This window comes from Penaeus japonicus, unplaced genomic scaffold, assembly GCF_977035675.1.
Source record: "Penaeus japonicus unplaced genomic scaffold, GWHDUDI00000001_assembly GWHDUDI00000012, whole genome shotgun sequence".
In the NCBI taxonomy this organism is placed as follows: Eukaryota; Metazoa; Arthropoda; class Malacostraca; order Decapoda; family Penaeidae; genus Penaeus; species Penaeus japonicus.
The window spans coordinates 36,307,506-36,327,079 of record NW_028234414.1 but is presented as its reverse complement, the minus strand read 5'-3'; the positions used below and the strand labels follow the sequence as shown (position 1 = coordinate 36,327,079).

At 34.7% G+C, this 19,574-nt stretch overlaps 1 protein-coding gene and 1 long non-coding RNA gene across 8 annotated transcripts in view; one reads left to right on the top strand and one right to left on the bottom strand.

Annotated features, from left to right (window-relative positions):
* LOC122265714 (uncharacterized) overlaps positions 1-5,617 on the top strand; it is a 12,959-nt gene extending 7,342 nt beyond the window's left edge. For 4 of the 7 annotated variants that reach the window (XM_086542749.1, XM_086542752.1, XM_043035115.2 and 1 more), the window contains exons 2-8: positions 968-1,155; positions 1,373-1,531; positions 2,648-2,757; positions 3,311-3,522; positions 4,115-4,224; positions 4,536-4,769; positions 4,915-5,617. In XM_086542749.1, the coding sequence (XP_086398875.1) occupies positions 968-1,155; positions 1,373-1,531; positions 2,648-2,757; positions 3,311-3,522; positions 4,115-4,224; positions 4,536-4,769; positions 4,915-5,171 (1,270 nt within the window). In that variant the 3' untranslated portion in view covers positions 5,172-5,617. Of the gene's footprint in view, positions 1-964; positions 1,156-1,372; positions 1,532-2,647; positions 2,758-3,310; positions 3,523-4,114; positions 4,225-4,535; positions 4,770-4,914 lie in introns of all 7 variants that reach the window. The other 3 variants (XM_086542753.1, XM_086542751.1, XM_086542750.1) reach the window with 1 other exon arrangement.
* A 1,941-nt stretch (positions 5,618-7,558) lies between these two features.
* LOC147470834 (uncharacterized) lies at positions 7,559-18,985 on the bottom strand. The gene is made up of 2 exons (XR_015191469.1): positions 9,438-18,985; positions 7,559-9,321 (listed from the first exon to the last, which is right to left on the bottom strand). It is a non-coding gene; the product is annotated as an uncharacterized LOC147470834 (long non-coding RNA).
* Between the last annotated feature and the right edge of the window lie 589 nt (positions 18,986-19,574).

The window sequence follows — 19,574 nt, the reverse complement described above, 5'->3', positions numbered from 1 at the left end:
GTTTCTGTTTTTCTTCTTGCATTACTAAAGCATCAGTTTCCGGAATACGCCCTTATTTATCGAGATTGTTGCTTTATCTTATCACGGAGTTATTTAAACGAGGCAGCAGGTTAATTCCTCATTTTAGATATCATATCAAGAGTAATTCTCTCTTCAAGGAAACAACGGCATTATTTTCATTTTGTAAAAGATAACTAGAATGATGCAACCTAAAGCACTATGCAATCCCAAATTTAAAAGCGTTTATTTCCTATATTTCTATTTTTTTAAAGATCTTTTTGAGTATTCCCATTTTAGTGTATATTATGTATTTTTTTTTTTTTTTTTTTTTTTTTTTTTTTTTTTTTTTTTTTTTTTCTTTTCTTTAAGAGGAGGGGGTTAAGCACGAAGTATTTTCCAAGAATAAGATATTGTTATATTTTATAACCAGAACAGGAATGCAGAGTTTGTCAATCTTCAAAGGGAAAAAATGAATTAGAAAAAAATTGTATCGCAAAAAATGGAAATATAGATATATATTCTAGACCCTTTTCTTCCACAGGGAAAAGACCATACACTGATGAATTAGTTCGCAACGAATTTCAAATGGAAGGCTCTCTGAAATCGAATGCTTTTGTTTTGCAACAGTTAAATTCTTGATTCCTGATGAATGACGATCGCTGTGGCAGTACCTGAAGCTTCTTACCACAAGGAAACATTGCTACGACTTGAAAGGAATGATTTTCAAGCATTTCCTAAAACTTCTACAAGAGGCAAAATCTGTGCCTCCACTAGCATGGCCTCGACCAGCCTTAACTTCTCTCTTCGAGCCCTCACTTTTACATCGCCCTCGTCCTTCTTCTACGTCTCTTCCTTTACCTTTTCCTCCTTCTCCTTCTCCCTCTCCTCCTCCTGCTACTTCCCCTTCTCCTAATCCTCCCATCCTTCTCTCCTCCTCATCACTCTCTTCCATTCCCCATGACAGGAGAATCATGACAGGAGAAACGACAACCTCCCTCAGTCCAACAGCTCGCACCGGCCCGACCAAGGCGTCTCTCCTGCCGTTGCTGGACGATGCCTTCGCGCAGCTCAAAGTGCCTTCTTTCATCCACGTGAACCTGGATGCCGTGGCCCTAAATGTCGATATTCTCAAGGGTCTCTCTTCTCCTAAAACAGGCAAGTCGTAGATAGATAGATAGTGGGGTAGGGGGGGTCGTAGACACAGTCTGTAATATGGGGAGATATGGTGATCTATATATATATGTGAGCTATGAGGTCATAGATAGAGATGAAGACACAAGGTGATTCCAAAACAGACGGCTATTTAGAGAAACGACACATTTTCCCTCAAACTGTACAATCTATAAAATGTTACTTCTTTTCTCCCCCGTAGAAATTATGGGCGTTGTAAAGGGCGGTGCTTACGGCTCGGGTCTTTTGCCGGTGGTTGAGGTCCTCCTCGAGAAGGGCGTGAGGGAATTAGCCGTTGCCACAGTCGCCGAGGGGCTGTACCTGCGGAGGCACGGGATAAATGTCCCCATCACTATTCTAGGTGAGTCTAGTCTTCGCTGTTAAAGTGGACTGTTAAGTTCTTTTCCTCAGAGAGAGAGAGAGAGAGAGAGAGAGAGAGAGAGAGAGAGAGAGAGAGAGAGAGAGAGAGAGAGAGAGAGAGAGAGAGAGGGAAAGAGAGAAGAGAGAGAGAGAGAGAGAGAGAGAGAGAGAGAGAGAGAGAGAGAGAGAGAGAGAGGAGAGAGAGAGAGAGAGAGAGAGAGGAGGAGAGAGAGAGAGAGAGAGAGAGATGAGAGAGGAGAGAGAGAGGAGAGAGGGAGGTGGGAGAGAGAGGGAGAGGGAGAAGGGGGAGAGTGAGAGGAGAAGAGGAGAGGAGAAGGGAGAGAGAGAGAGAGAGAGAGAAGGAGAAGGGAGGAGGGAGAGAGAGAGAGAGAGAGAGAGAGAGAGAGAGAGAGAGAGAGAGAGAGAGAGAGAGAGAGAGAGAGAATGAGAGAAAAGGAGATAGGGAGAGTGGGAGAGAGAGGGAGAGGGGGAGGGTGGGAGAAAGAGAGAAGAGTCAGAAAGAGAGAGAGAGGATAGGTGGAAATGAGAGTGTGAGAGAGAGAGAGAGAGAGAAAGGGAGGGTGGGAGAAAGAGGGAGAGGGGGAGGGTGGGAAAGAGAGGGAGAGGGGGAGGGTGGGAGAAAGAGAGAGAGAGGAGAGGTGGAAATGAGAGTGAGAGAGAGAGAGAGAAATGAAGAAAGGGAGGGTGGGAGAAAGAGGGAGAGGGGGAGGGTGGGAGAGAGAGGGAGAGGGGGAGGGTGGGAGAAAGAGAGAGGAGTCAGAAAGAGAGAGAGAGGAGAGGTGGAAATGAGAGTGAGAGAGAGAGAGAGAGAGAGAGAGAGAGAGAGAGGGGGGGGAGGGGGGGGGAGAGAGAGAGAGAGAGAGAGAGAGGGGGGGGAGAGAGGGTGGAAGAGTGAGAGAGTAAGAGAGAGTCTCAATAAGTCTATTCAACGTGTTGTATCCATTTGATATGAACAAGAATGTTACTTAAAGCATACCATCTGCAAAATCAATCAGATAAATATTATGGTTCTTCACCGATGGAACTTTTCAATTCTAACTTTCTGTTCATCATTTCTTATATTTTTCTTTAATTCTTTCTCTTTATCTTTCTTCAGGCAACTTAGTACCATGTGAAGTGAGCGACGTGACTCAGCACAACCTCATTCCGTCCCTCAGCTGGTCTCAAGCCCTGATGTCAGTTCCTCGAGAGTCTTTGGTTTATCCGGTGAGTGCAAGCAGTAACAATTTTTTATATAACTGCATTGCAAAACAGTTGATATAGGTATGGTATTATTGTTAAAGAATTGATACGTGGCATGATGGCATATGGTAAACTGAATTATAAAAGACACATATCAATATCAGAATTAGAATAAAGAACGCATATCATTTATCAACAAAAGATACCGAAAATTCAAACACCAAAAAACAAAAGTGAATAACATTACATTTACAAATTGGGCCACATATCTCGATCAAATGCCATAACCTCAACCACAACAAAATGCCCAAATATGAATACCTAAGGGAAAATAAACATCACATTTACAAAACTGTGTCTCAGACTTCGACTAGATCAACCTAACCTAAAAAAAAATAATAATAATAAAATAAAAAAATAAAAATAAATAAAAAAATAAATAAATAAATTCAAATACCCAAAACAAAACAAACAAAAAAACAAGGCAAAATACTCACCAATAAAGCCCACCCCGACCCACCACCACAACAAACAAAATTACACGATATTCGTTCTAACACCACCAACACTCCCTCAGGATGGTTCGAGACTCAAAGTGGCCATCAACATCGACACGGGAATGTCTCGTTATGGCGTCCAACCCGAAGACCTCCCTGCCTTGGTCCAAGATCTGGACGACCTCGAAGTCACCATTTTGTCGATGTACACACACTTCCAGTCCGCCATCACGGAGAGGGAGAAGAACCAAAAACAGTTGGATCTCTTCCTCAGCGCCTCGGAACCTTACAAGTAAGTTCATTGTCTTTTTTAGTTTCGTTTTATTCAAATAGTTTTGTAACTGATATGATTATTTTTACGATAGTCATTCTTATTCTTGTTGTTATTCATGATCATAAAAATTTCAGTAATCGTAATAATAATGATGATAATGTCATTTATATCTCCATGATCATGATTTTCATTAGGCTGGTCATTATTAGTGTTCCTATTATGATTATCATTAATAATTATTACATTTTTTCCATGTCTTGGTGGGTGGCTGATTATATAGGCTATTACTAGGATTTCAATACGACAATCAACAGTATACGCATACAGTGCTGGTAAAATTTGTGTCAGACACCTTAAAATTACAAAGCGTATGATGGAAAAATTCATTGTGCTTTGTCATATTTAAAAACGAAATGACTGACCAGTACCGTACATTCTGTACATGAAATCAGTCTGTACATTCTGTACATGAAAAGTGCTGACAAAGCCATGCAGAAGATAGCACCGGCCAAAGTTAGTCCTAAGCTACACATTTTTTTACTGACTGAATACTCTACCGTTTTTATATACATACAGTGTCGTTGTGTTCATATTAAATATCTTATATCAGGTGCCGTGGCATTACTCGACACGTGGCTGCTACTACAGGTTGTGTTCAGGGGCTTGGGACTGACCTGGACTTCATAAGACCTGGCGGAGCTATCACAGGTTTATGTTCAGGTTAGTGCAGACATTCTAAAGTTATCAACTCCTTAACTTCGACAGGCCAGACATAATATAAGTACACCATATGCGGGCCAGATAACGTAATTAGTATAAGATAAAAGGATCTATTTATAGATTGGTTTAAACAATGACTTTACGTAAAAGATTCATAAGAGAAGTACCATGTGTCCAAAGGAGACGAACGTTCGTCTCTCCTCTCTCTATCATTTAGTCTTTTCTCACACGCCCTGTTCTCTGTATCGCGCAATATCATCCTACATTCACCCATAAATGCGTGATTGGTAAAAGCTCATTCTTCTCCTCAGGTAGCGACAAAGAAGGGACGAATCAATTTGCAAAGAAGAGATTTCAGCCGGCGTTCTCCGTGATAGCTAGGCCTACCTTCTATAAGCTCCTGGGGGCGGGAAGACACGTCGGTTACGACGGAACGTACACAACCTCTGAAGACGAGTGGATTGCCAACTTTAGTACTGGATGGTCTGATGGCTTGAGTCGACGTCTCAGTAATGGCGTCGGAGCGGTTAGGCGGATTAGCACAGGTTTGTAAAACACAGTCGAGGGAGACAAAGACGTAAACCGATTCTGTTTTTTTAATATTATAGTTCTTGTTCGAGATATGGTCCTGTCAATTCCCATTAACTTTTATTCCTCCATTAAAACAAGATCTCTTTTTATTCCCACCAGGTGAACGTTGTCCCATAGTGGGTCGAGTATCCATGGATTCCATCACCGTCCGCCTCCCTGAGCAACCTTTACCTGACGAGGTGTTCCAGGTGCTCACCGACGACTATGACGAAGTGACCTCAGCCGTAGGAATGGCAAGGAACCTTGGCGGCGCCACCTACGAGATTCCTGGCAACTGGTCCACGCGGCTGCCTCGCCTCTACACACGCAACGGAAAGATCGTCAAGATTTATCTGAGCCTCCAATACACATGTTGAGCAGTTCTCGGGAGTGAGAACTTTATGATGATGTTAATGGTGGTTAATGATAATTGTAAACTAATTGCACCATATTATTCGGAAGCACAGCTAGTCATGTAAGGACGAGGATGGGTGGTTTAGAAAAAAAATCCGAGTATTGGCCACAGGCAGCAAAACGACCGAAGTTTGTTTTGAAGGGCGTTGTAATTCCTTCAGGCGGGCTTGTGTCGTAAAAGAGTCCTATGTATACAATGCGAATCCCTATGAATTCCCCCACCTTGTTTTGTGAGGAAAGTTGGGGGTCAGGAATCCCATTCCCCATGTATCCACGCCATTAGTGCTGATGAAAGTGTGATGTTAATATTATTAGTGTTAATGCATAGCAGTTATAACAGTAATTATGGCAGAAAATGTATTTATTTTTTTATGTTTGAAGGAAAGTTTATGAAAGGATAATGATAACTGATACAACAGAAGAAAATGCAAAAAACTAAGTGTTGATACGCCCTCCCTGATTTTTTAAATGACCTTTTCTTTAGCATTGTTGTTTCCCGTTTTGATATTCGCAACTCAAAATCATTTCCACTTTATTTTCCGTATTAGGTTCAGTCTATTACGATAGATACTATTACTCCAGTCTTCTACAATATATGTTATGAGCTTACTCCAATATTTCAAAACCCGATGTACAAATTCATCAGTCACTTATTTTTATGAATATAGCGTATAGATTTAAATACTGAAATAAGGTTGAAATCATTTTGAGATTTATTTCTTAACGCTTTATCATTTGATGATTAAAGCCTTAAGATTCTGTAAGATTTATTAGTATGTAAAATTCTAATGCAACAGGGTAACAAAATGAAGGCTAGGAAAAATAATTTCCATATATTTTGTCCAACCCTTTCTCTTTCTCTATCTATCTATCTATCTGTCTTTGTCTCTGAGACAGAGACAGAGAGAGAGAGACTATTATTGCACATAATATTTATAATCACTGCCCTTTTACAAAAAAGTCTCTCTCTCTCTCTCTCTCTCTCTCTCTCTCTCTCTCTCTCTCTCTCTCTCTCTCTCTCTCTCTATCCACACCATATCTATGTGTATATGCACACATATATATTATATATATTATATATATATATATATATATATATATATATATATATATATATATATATATATATATATATACGCATATATGTGTGTTTCTATATTTCCTTATATTTTGTTTCTTAGTCTATATGTGTATATATCTATTCACGTATTTGTCTCCGCTTCTCAGCCTGTGAAACTGGAAGCACTTTGATAAAGGCCGTGGAATCGTGCAATTTTTAGTTATATTTATGTGAGCTACTGAAATTATGATATATATATATATATATATATATATATATATATATATATATATATATATATATATGTATATATATATGTATATATATATATATATATATATATATATATATATATATATATATATATATATATATATATATATATATATGTATGTATATATATATGTATATGTATGTATATATATGTATGTATATAAGTATATATATATGTATATGTATGTATATATATATATATATATATATATATATATATATATATACATATATATATATACGCAAATTATATATGTATAAATATTGGTATGGTTGTACATTTATACCTAAGACATTGATATTAATTTGCAAATGTATATTTATCTAGGCATACTTATATCCAAAATGTAAATTTTGCGTTTTATATTGTTTAAAAGAGAGATATCAACTCATTGAATAATAGCTAACCTAACTTACCATCACCAGGTTTTACTTCTTCGTTTAACTTCTTAGTCTATTTATACCAATGAGAACAATATCAATTTCATACAAGTAGGACGTTGATAGTTCTGGTCAGACGAGATCCACTGGCTATGTCTCTCAGTTTCATAAGCCTTTTGATATTACAGACATTAATATATTCAGTGTTAGTCATTTAAGATTGCCTTTTTTCAGAATGTATTCTCTCACATTGGAACACAATACCATTTATTCAAAATGGCCGGCGACGATACTCAAGGCTTCAATATCTTTTATATTCATTTTTTTTCAAGCCTTTTGGGATCGAGGAGTCCAATTAGGTTTCCAAAATTAAAATACAATATACTATTACCCTAACTATTACTTGTGAAATAGTGTATTGGCCACATTTTAAACATGGAAACTTATAGCTTGATAACCATAACAGAAATTCAATGTATTGTGATATAAAATTGATAGATTTAATTTGAGGTCCACTAACATTGAAAACTTCACGATTTCAAATGTCCACTCACGGAAATAACGTCAATTTTTTTCGGTATGTGGATCATCATATGAATACAAGTGCTAGGTAATGAGTAGTGAAACATGTTCCTGATTATATTCAGTTTTATTGAGACATAATGCTAAGCAGGAATATTTCCAACCATTTCGCATGGGCTTTGATTTCCAGTAGAGATGCAATGCCAATGTGAGGGCGTAGTTTCATTCTTACATGTAGTAGAAATGTGGTTCCCTGATGACCTGAATTGCATAAATACATGTTTCGGTTCATTCAACGAGTTACTTCTCTGAAGATCCTAGTCAGGCATGCACGATGATAAACAGCACTATGTCACCAGCATCTTTTTGAGCCAATAAATGATTGCCACCAACCTATGCACATTCTTTTTTTTCTCCTTATCTAAGCCAAGGGTGATAGCCCTTATTGGTTCCTTTCTGATGCCCATTTTACCACAGAAGAACCATGACCTGAGCCACAACTACCAATACCACCGCAACCAATGTTAACCACAATTATAAAATCACAAATCACATGCTTCCTGCAGTTCCTGAATGGTATCTGTAACTTCCTAGTAACATTTCTATACTGACTTATGAAGCTTAGAAATCAAAAGTATTTTTGATGGCGGTTGTGCTTTTGGAATTGCTCGAATTGGAAAGAAAGACATAATACTAATGTTAATCGAGAAACGAAATTTTTGGAATATCATGAAATACATTAAAGGATGGATAACAAGCGGTCACAAAAGTAAGAAAAACTGCAATTTTATATTTACATATCTTACTCCCAATTGTCATGGTAAGATGAAAACTATTCTTAACCTCAAACTTTTCTAACTGAATCCCTTGACTCCAAAGTTATAATTTCACACTATTTTTTTCATAGGTGTAAAAGAATCAGTGCTACGGGTCGTAGTGCCCTCTTTCCCGGGAATGGGTATTTCTCTTTTATATTCCAAAATCTAGGGTTAAAAGTATGGGCATTAATTAATTGGGTATTTTTTATCAGGATAACCTCTTTTAACATAAAAAATAACTTGGTAACGTGACGTGTTAAAGGTTATCCGTTTACACCTGCAGTTTTAATTAATGTGAAGAGGAATTATAATGAAACTAGGCTAATCATGCCTTAAACTATATATTAAATCACATAATAACTCGACACATACAAAAATAACTTCTTATGCATATCTTTCATAGCAATCACTCTGACACTCTCTGAAGATTTCTGTCTTCATTCTTCTTTCTTCTTCGTTGAGAGTCGGTCGTGACGTGTTAGTCTTGAGCAATCATGACCTGAGCATCTGGACTGGAGTTCCGGCCTAAAACTCAGCCTTTGAACTCAGTCTCCAAACTCAGCCTTAGGACTCGGTCTTCAACTCAGTCTTTGAAATCCGCCTTTGAACTCCGCCTTTGAACCCGCTCCTGAGAATTAACTTAACTTTAGGAACGTGCAACAGAGATTAATCAACAATCTCACTAAAATCTGTGAGACATAACATCGAAATTTTTTTCATTAAATTTACCATAGTCACAGGTTCAAAGATTGATAATAATCTATCACTATAAGTTTACAAAAGTTTTACATACCAAGTTAAATCTAAGTTTCACTGTTGATATAAAACTTTTACAATAAATCTATTACTTATAATTACTAACAGTAACATTATAATACGTAATTTAAGTACTATTTTATCAATGTTTTATTATAATAATTTGTGGTTTCCTATTAATGGCATGACAGAAATGAGTGCACTTACTTATACCGGGTTTAATTAGGTAGACGTGTCATGAAGTGACGTCACCCTCATGACGATGAAAATGGCGCCTGAGGTAAGAGGCGAGGCAGGTGACATCTGAGGCAAAATTTACGAGTATAACCCTATTTATCATTTGATTTGTCTTTTATGGCAAATATCATTATCTCTATATATTAATTGCATTATTAGCTGTTAAAATGCACTACTCTCACCTCGAAGGAAGGACAGCTAGAGCTCCCTGCTCGTGTTCCCCTCGGCTCGCCTTATGTCACCTCGCTCTGGGCGTAACCAGGTCTGTGCGGTCGCCCCTCACTTGACCACAATGGTCCCTTTGTATGACGTCATTCATGACACGTCACCATTTTTACACAGAATGTTGGTTCTATTCTCTAAATTTCGTAATGTTATCAATGCCCTAAAATATCTTATCCAGCACCATGCAATGGGCGCTCTCACATTTCATTAGTTAACTATCGGCTTTCAAATATACCGCTACTGGTACTCATTTTTCACATCTTATGACAGCACGTTTTCTGTTATACCGAAATGGGTAACCTCAGTAGATTACAATTTTCCGTTTTTCTTATAATAATCCTTATTTTACACTACTACAGAACCTTTGTACAATTTACAAAAGGCTATCTAAACTAAATAATACACAATATTAATTCACAAAGATACTCCTGATTAGATTATGCGGGAGAGTCTCACATGAAATAAATGATACATAGTATTACTTACATATAGTGACAATATCCTCGGTTGCACATAGTGGAAAAACACATCAATTTCAATTTCTTAGACGGATTTCGGTCATCAATCCTCTCCATAACATCCCGGTCACTACAGGGTCAGGTTTACTGTCTACAGTAATTTTGTAAAAGACGAAGATAAAACCTTTGCTTACCTAGATGCTACAAAGAAAAGCGTTGCAAAAGAACATAGTTGGTGCAATTCTAACCATCAAATTGACGAAAAATATTTATGTGAAGAAAATATATGAAAGAATAAATGTAAAAAGATGAAGGTCGTTTGGCCTTTTGCTGAACAGCCATTGGTCGAAGAGCACTGGCGGTTCGGGGGAATCATCAAGTAAATTAATATAGGGAACAGGGCACGAGGTCTATATCAATCCAAAAACAACAGGGAAGAAACTCTTTCATTTATATATCACATTCCTATTGAAATAAATAGCTTTTTTGATCAGTTTAAACTGGAATCACACTGTATTTTCATAACATACTGCGTTTTAGCCACATCTATCTTAATTTTCTTAGTACATTTTTACCACACTATACCTGAATGAAATAGACCTTTCATCTTATCCAACCCAAATGTTTAATTACCTTATACCTGGATCTTTCCATTACATTAGAGATTTTTTATTAAGGAACAGGCGACAGTCAAATCTAAGAACCATAACACTTATGCCGATTAGTATTTTATCATCATTAAATGGCTAAGTTCTACAAGATCCGATTCGTTATTTCCATTTTTTCCAGCGTATGGCGCATTCGTAAACTTCCACTTAAAATGCAATATTTCCAAGAAAAATTAATTGAAAAATAATCTCCTAGCGAATTTTACTAAAATAACCGGAATAGTTAAGTGGTTAAGTCAAGGCATAGGTGAAGTCAATGCGCAGATAATTGAAAAGTGAGATAGGTCTTGTTCTCTTTAATCAAAATGACTTAACTCCCGTAAGTTAAATTTGGAAAATACTAACGGTCCAGTTTCAGGGCTGCTTGCTGTTAGCGTTGTTCGCTTATTTACTTTATCATTTTTGGAATATCATTGATAAGAGCTGAACTGAACGAGGGATAAGGAGGACAGAGGTTACGGTAGGTTGACGAGCGTGAACGAGTCATCAAAAGAAAACAAACGAGCGAGCGACCATGTGCAGCCGTTTTGAATCAGCTGTTTGAGCGCCCTTTTGAGCGGCCGATACTAGTCATGTTTTGGTGTATGGTTATGCTGATCTATTTCTCTTGCCGAGTCTTTTTTTTATATTGGTTAGGTATATTAGCTATTGACTTTGATAGATATATTCATCATTAATACTAACTTATATAAATCGTAGAGTAATACTGACTACAATGGTCCGAATTGGAATTTCTGAGCTTTACGCTTCGTATTCAAAATGTTTCCATTTGTTAATCTGTTCCTATGGTTTAATAATATGATGCACTCATGCTTTGGTGTTGCTTTAGATTCCAGAGCGACAGTAACGTACACAGACTTTCAGAAGGCTGCCAGGCTCAGTTTAAAAAGACACTTCCCTAACAATGCGTGTCCACACAGTATGTTAGGGAGACTCCGCTATACGGATGACATACGTACTCTCATTTGGTCGATATAAATTCAGGACTGCATTCTTGAAATATGCATAAGAAACTAACATTTCGAATTGTGTAAAAAGAAAGAAAAAACACAAACACTATCCACGATTATTCGAATTAGCTACTTTTATTCTTTACATTGTCAAGAATATAATTAGGAAAAAAAAATCATGTAGAATTGTATAATCATTCAATAGAAAAACATAACTCAGAATACCTCAGATCATGACCCAGTGCCTTTTTAGCATACATGTCTCCAAATTTCCTTTACCACCACTTTTCGAAACTGGAAGCATGAATTCCGGAACTAAAATCAAAACTACTATTAATGAACCTTCTACCCCAGTAAGAAACATGACCTAAATACTCTCATGTTTAGTAATGATATTTATTTCTTGAGGATCCTTGAAGCAAGGAATGGATCCATCGTTCTACCAAAGAGTGCTCAGGATGCCGACAAAATCATAGCCCGCGAGTTCCGCCAAAAGATGAGGAACGCTGCATTTGACCCTCTGATGCCACAGAAACAAAAGCTAGATTGACTATTGTCGTAAAGAAAGTAAATCCATACCTCACCAGCCACTCGAATGGTAAAATAAAAGAGGTTAATCCGGTAACTGATTATACAAGTAGATGAAGTTTATAAGATGGCTCAACATGGAACTGTTCAAATAAGATTCTTGGATATCCTTACTGCACAAAACAAAAGGCTTAATTACCCCTGCACTGATGGAAAAAAGAGCCAGTGCGAATTGAAGAATTTTCCTTTTGTTCTTAGTACGCTTTCTAAAGAATTTTCCTCAAATATTCAATTTCTGGCCTTTTCACATTTTCGCTTTCATTTTAGGGAGTGGCTGCTATAAAGGCAATCAACTTATCCAGTGTATTTTGTGTTTGGGCTGGTGTGGGTGACGTGCTTGAGGTTAATTCAATTATAAGTAGTCTTACATTAGGATCTGCAATACTTTCTAAAAGTCATGGCATTACTTATACCTTAATTACGTCTGAATCAGCCCTAGATTCATGATCAAAATTGTGTCATGTCAACAGCTGTTATTGGCAGGTTCAGATGTGGAATGAAGACAGGACTGATCCATGCTTGTTTCTTTGTCTGTCTGAGGTCAATGCTTGTAAATATTAAATCTGTCTCTTAATTTTGGAATAACTGGAGTGCTTTGTTTTGCTCAATGTTTATGAGGAAAAGGTAAAATGTATTTGTATTGGTGATATCCATAAAGCACCTGGCATTTCATCCTAATGTTGCCCAAATTAAATTAACATTGTTATACGAGTCTTCCTTTGGGGTTATCATACTGCCTTTACGTTAATACTATACTCCACACAACACACACCACACTTGGACTAATTATTTTGGCATGTTGTACTAAATCTAATTAATGTAACCAGTGGCGGATCCAGGAGAGGCACCTTTTGAGTGATAGTTTCCGTTCCACAGCTGAGTAATACCATATATAAGTATACTTGAATTTTTAAGCATCTATATAATAAGATTCTGCTAATTTTGGCAATGAAATGCAAGTTGAAATTATGTGTGCCTTTTAACAAATATGTATGTATATACCTTTTTCCTTACTGAAACCATGAGAGCCTGGATTTCTCCCTACCTCTGAAATACTTAAAATCAGTAGGAGAGCTATCGCACCCTCCATAGACCACTCTCCTTCCCTTTGAAATATCCACGACCTAGTGTAAAATATGACACTGAATACTGATAGCATTATCTATCGTTCAATAGGCTAATCCATGAGAGGGTCTTTAGCAAAGTTCAGTTAGATTAATTATTACTCAACAGGTTGATGTTGAATATGAATACTAAGCATAGGAGATAATGACTACTTGGTTCCTTTAACAATCAAGCATGAAGTCTCCTTTTTTTGTTTCAAAAGTTTTAAAATTGACAAAGTCGTCCTTTTCTAATTCAAAACCTCTACAGGTGTGGAAATAAAGATAAGAAGGTATACAATAATGACATATTTAAAAACTTATGCTAGATAAATTAAAGAATAAAAAGATAAACATCTATTTTCACTAAAAACTGCTTTGCTTCCTGAGTGAGCACCTTTCTTCCGTCTTTACTTCCATCATATTCCCACAGAGTTTCAAAGCCCATTATTTTTATTAATTATTATTCTTTTTACACACAGAAGGCTTTTGAAAGTGCTTAGTCACCAAGGAATCTGTTACTAGACTTACTTGACAACAGCTACATACCACTTTCCTTGAATGTTTTGGGGAGAAAATACTCCTGTCACAGACTCGTGCTAACTAAGCATTTGTGAAACACTTGTTTGAAAAAAAATGTATAAAGTAAAACCAATTATGAATACTTCCATTGTTATAAACACATTAACTTTGCTTCCATTATTTTTCTCAAATGAAAAAAAAAAAAAAAAACTACAAGAAGAATGCAATAAATCTCCTCTGCATCTGAATTTGAAATAATAATTAGTTCCTTGAAAAATGGACACATTATTAACGCCTCTCAAACCATCCCACACAAAAAGAACTAATAGGTATCTTCTTTCTTCTTTAGGCTCTTGACACAACATTCTTAGTAAATGGGACATGATCATAAGAACTGTTCAAGATCTTGAAGGTTGTAAAATTTTCTATATTCTTATCTTTTTGACATAAAATGATTCAAAACGATAATAAAAATAAAAAGGTAAAATGAAAATATTTTTTCCTTTATTTCAATCATTATGTCAATAATGCATACCTTGCATTACACAATTTATGACACTTTATTGATAGTGCGAGTTCAAGTTCTTTCCTTATTACAGAATTTACGTTTAAACAGTCACTATTAGAATAATTTGAGACCAGTAGCATTTTGTTTTAATATTGTTAACCAAAGCAATCTTAACACTCTCTGGACGGGTGGTACAGTACTGTACCGCACATTCAAAAGCCCAGTGGCCGGGCGGCACAGTATTGTGCCAGCCATTTAATTAATTTAGGCCTAAGCGCTCGAAAGCCCCGGCATTGTGACATTCAAGGCTGGAATGCCCCTGTCGTGAGTGGGTTAACATTTCACTTCTTAGTAGAAAAAAAAAAATTGCTGTAAGACAGAGCCAGGACTTTGGTTGCATTTTTTATTCATTTCTTTATTTTTGAGCTTTTGAATATATTCTTACACTCAAGATGACATTCTATTGTATTTTATTCCTACATAACAATCCTCATTTTCTTCTTATATTGACTTTTAAAAGCCACAGTGATTATAGTCATGATGTGAAAAAAAATAATGGTTTCCAACATGAATAGAGAAATAAAAGCCAAAACATTTCCTTTAAAAAAACTTTTTTTTTTATAAACAAATCTCAAAAAGAAAAAGTAAAAAAAAAAAAAAAAAGATATGGTATATAAATCAAAGTAAATCTTCAGATTCTATAAATAATATAAGGTGAGTATTCCTATCACCTGCCAAAAATACAGATGTACAAATGATATCAAAATAAAGAACATTCATTTGGATATGTTCATTCCATTACAAAATCAGATACCTGTCATCTCCCTGTTTTCTTTCCTTTTAAAAAATATGTTTCACTACTCCTTCCCAAATAACTTAATTTTCTTTCTTACACTTCCATGAACTAAGAACTTTGCCCCTATCTCAAACTGGAATGCATAGAAGGGAAAAGCGAACACCAACATATATTTTATTCTATACTTATTAAAACTAACACACAAACAAACAAAAAATATACTAAATGAACAGAGAAAGCATTAACTTTCTACTTGACTGACCATTTCAAACAGTACTACTCTTTACGTAGTGCCGTATTTTGTTACATAGTCCACTAATTCCAACATAGTCATAGTCTGATGTTTTTTATTGATTTTTTTTCTTTTTTTTCTTTTACTAAAACTGTCACATCCAACCCACATCTATTCATCAACTACAGTAATGATCTGTAAAGATATATACCGTCATTTGTACAAAATATCTGTAGGAAATTGTGTAACCTAAACAGAAATTCTATGATGTCTAAATGATGAAGAATATACATATATGAACAAATATCTAGTTTACTTGGCTCAATGCATACACATTTGTTTTATGCATATATCAAGGTTTGCTTTCATCTATCCAATGTTTCCTTAAATTTAATAATAAATCAATGTGCTTACAGTTTATAATATTCTTTGTCTAAATTATATGCATTTCAGTTCAAAGTATTTTCTTATGAATTAAATGCAGATTATTTCCAAGGTTGTTTGTCTTTTGTTTTTCAATTATGTTACAATAATTTCCAAAGTCTTCAGATCTCTCACTTTCAACTACATTTAAATATTATTAGGCACAAGGATTAGTGTCACAATGAGCCAGTTTATAAGAATGAAGGTCAAACACCTTACCTTCAAATGTACACCACCTTTCACAATATAAATAAAGCAGAAATAAATAAGAGTTATGTCTTTATGCTGTCAAGAAACTTTCAGGCAATGACTTTCACTTTCATTCACTAGCACTAAAAACTTGTATCTTTGAGAGAAGTCACTTGACATTAACAATATATCAATCTTTCTGTGATCTTCCCTGTAGTAGACAGGATGATTAATCTTTCATGTCAATAAAGATATAAAAAAAAATCTTGTTCAACCAGGACCTTTTTTCATTCAATTTTGTGACAGAAATTACACAAAGCAAAAATGGCGTCCTGTTAAAATGAGCATTAATGTTTTGATTACTACTGTTTTATTACAGGTTTCTCTGAATTGGAGGATGACACTTATCTTACAGTAAGTTTTCCGACTATCTGTGTTACATGTTTTGGGGGAAGCATAAGCAGGCAGTTTTATGATCCAGTGTAAGGACTAACAGTCATTTCTATACACTAAGCTGCCCACATCTGAGCAAGTGTTTTGTTGTTTTTTTACAAATCATATACAAACTACAGGCACTAAACCCTTAGGATCCAAAAAAATATCATAGGAACACCTATCACGAATTGATAATGTATTTACATTTTATATATATAGGACTAAGCAATTAAACTGCTGATGCATTATGTACTTCGATCTCATTCAATCTGAACACATACATGAGAATCTGCAGTTATTAGTTTGTCTTCAGAGACCTTCCTTTGTGTATGTCAAATAAGTTTGACTAGAGCAATCTGGGAAGCAGTTTTACATACGTATTTGGTTAGATCGGTGTAGATATCTTTTTGCTCAACTAAAAGTGCTAAGGGATTCTGTGTCCAAGTGAATGAGTTATATACAGGTATGTGACTATGTACTATGGCTTGCAAACAACACGTCATGAAAGGATCATGTGAAGTCTTAAACCACAGTGATTATTGTCATACACAACTCAGGATACAAAATGATATTAGCACCATGTAATAAAAAAAAAAAAAATTAAAAAATGCAATATGTGCATCAAATTTTACAATCTATGCAAGCCTTTACATATTTTAACTTAGTGAAAGCTAATGCCAATTATATTTTATTACTAACTCCTGGAAAATCATGTCAAAAGAGGGAAAAAAAAGCTTAATATAAGCTACCTAAATTAACATGCCATCTCTAGATTTACAGTATTACAATCTTGTTTAACAAATCAAAGAAATGATAAAAATAACAGTAACATAAATAAAAGCAAAAAAAGAAAAACAGTAACCACAATAAAAATACTACTCATCCTTTTAAACAGATCCCAATAGAGGCAATCAGAATAATTCAAGTAATAAAGAGTGTACAAATAAGCAACAATGCTACAGACAATAGCACTATGAAAAAAAATAAAAAAAAATTATATTTCATCATCATATGTCCATTCAAAGGACAACCTCCACTCCTCCGACTTGTACAATAATCTACAAAATGCGATGAAAAGTAGCGAAACTCTTAGAATTAAATGATTAATGTAGTGTGGGGTCCAAACTAATGCTTATGATTTAGCATGCATGTGATTATATATATTAAAGTGTTGTGTAGTTTTACAATTTATTTCAATACTGTCAGTTGCATTCTGTAAATGATTGGACAAATCATTGGTTTAACCAAAAAAATTAGCTATAAATTATTAAGAAAAGGACAAATATATTATAACTTTAACCCTAGGAAGCCATTTTTACTAAAGAACAAAATACTAAAAAATAATAATAATAATTAAATAATGATAATAATGATACAAATAATGATAACAATAATAGTAATAGTAAAAGTAATAGTAATAATAATAATAATAATAATAATAATAATAATAATAATAATAATAATGATAATTAAAAAACAAAATACAAAAACATAATGATAAAAAGATAACCAAAGTGTATCTTGAAAGAAACAGACAGTAAAAAAAGGTCAAAACCTACAAATATATCAAATTTTTACATCGGTGAGAACAGAAAAAAATGAAATTCCCCATAATTCACTCACCAAATTTTCACAATGAACATTAATAATTTTCACAAAAATTTATTTGCATCTCTGAAGAACTGGGAACCAACGAGAATCCAAAGATAAAAGTACAAGGCAGTAGAAGAGATACAAGCAAAAAAAATAAAAAATAAAAAAATAAAAATAAAGGAAGATGTATGATCATATTTAAGAAAAAAAAGAAAAGAAAGAAAGAAAAAAAAAAGACTAAATCAAATTCTTTCAAGATACAATTAAGTTACCTTCTACTTTGTGACATCAGTGGTACAGGGAAACAAGTCAGATCACACAATGGCTGTGTGACAAAAGCCTTACATCACCAGGCCAAGTATACAGACACCCAACAGTACACAGGAGACTGCAGATTCTAATAGGCAGAGCCCTCTTCCATAACTCTTGAACACAAAAACCTCCGGCACATCTCTTCCTCTTCCGCTGTAAAGTCTTCGGGAGATTTTTCGAGTCGTCTGCTCCTCCAGAACTCGAGATTTATCTTTTCTTAACCTGCTTTTGGATACGGCTGTCAAGCACGAATACTTCTCGGTAAGCTAGGGAAACGCTGTTGCTTATGCAATTATTATACAATGAAATAGTAATAATAATAATAATAATAATAATAAAAATAAAAATAACAATAATAATAATGATAATCATAACAATAAAAATAATATAATAATATAAATAATAATAATAATAATAATAATGATAGCAGTAGCAGCAGTGCAATGTAAAACAAAAGTAATAAAACAGTAAAAATCCCAAAGATCTTAAATGAATTCCAAAGATGAATACTGTGATAAAACTACTGAGGTAAAAACAGGAGAAAAAAAAAAAGAATAAAAAAAAAATAAAAAATAAAAAAAATAATAATAATAATGGTAACCAAGCACCATCACTACCTCACACAAGGCAATGATGAACAAAATAATGTACACATCTATTTTCAGTTGAGAGATGAACTTTTAAACTCAATTCAAATGAGTAAGAAGAGAAATAACATCATAATGTCCCTTAATATAAATATAAATAAATATATATATATATTATATATATATATATATATATATATATATATATATATATATATATATATATATATATATATATATATATATATATATATATATATATTATATATATTATATATATATATATATATATATATATATATATATATATATATATATATATATATATATATATATATATATATATATACAGCTGTTAGAACAGCACAATTCATAGCATAAATGGATTCTTGGACAAAATGACAAAGGCAGGAGAACAAGCCAAAATTTCTTAGTAGGGAAAGCAAAGCTTATCAAATAAAGTAAGTTAACAAAAGATTAATAAAACTCCAAAAGAATTGAGTAAATAACCTAAATGATATGTTAGATATAAGATTATTTGCATTCCTAGTTTTTTTCATTAACCCATTAACAACGGGGCAGATTTGGCTGCGCCTGGTCATTTCACCTGGGTATTTCGGAGTGTGCAGGCCTTACACAACTGGCTTTTTGTTAATTGAGGCAGTGCCCAGCTGGTACCTGCCCGATCACCAGGCGAGACGGCCAGACAAAGCCATGGCGAACCATTCGT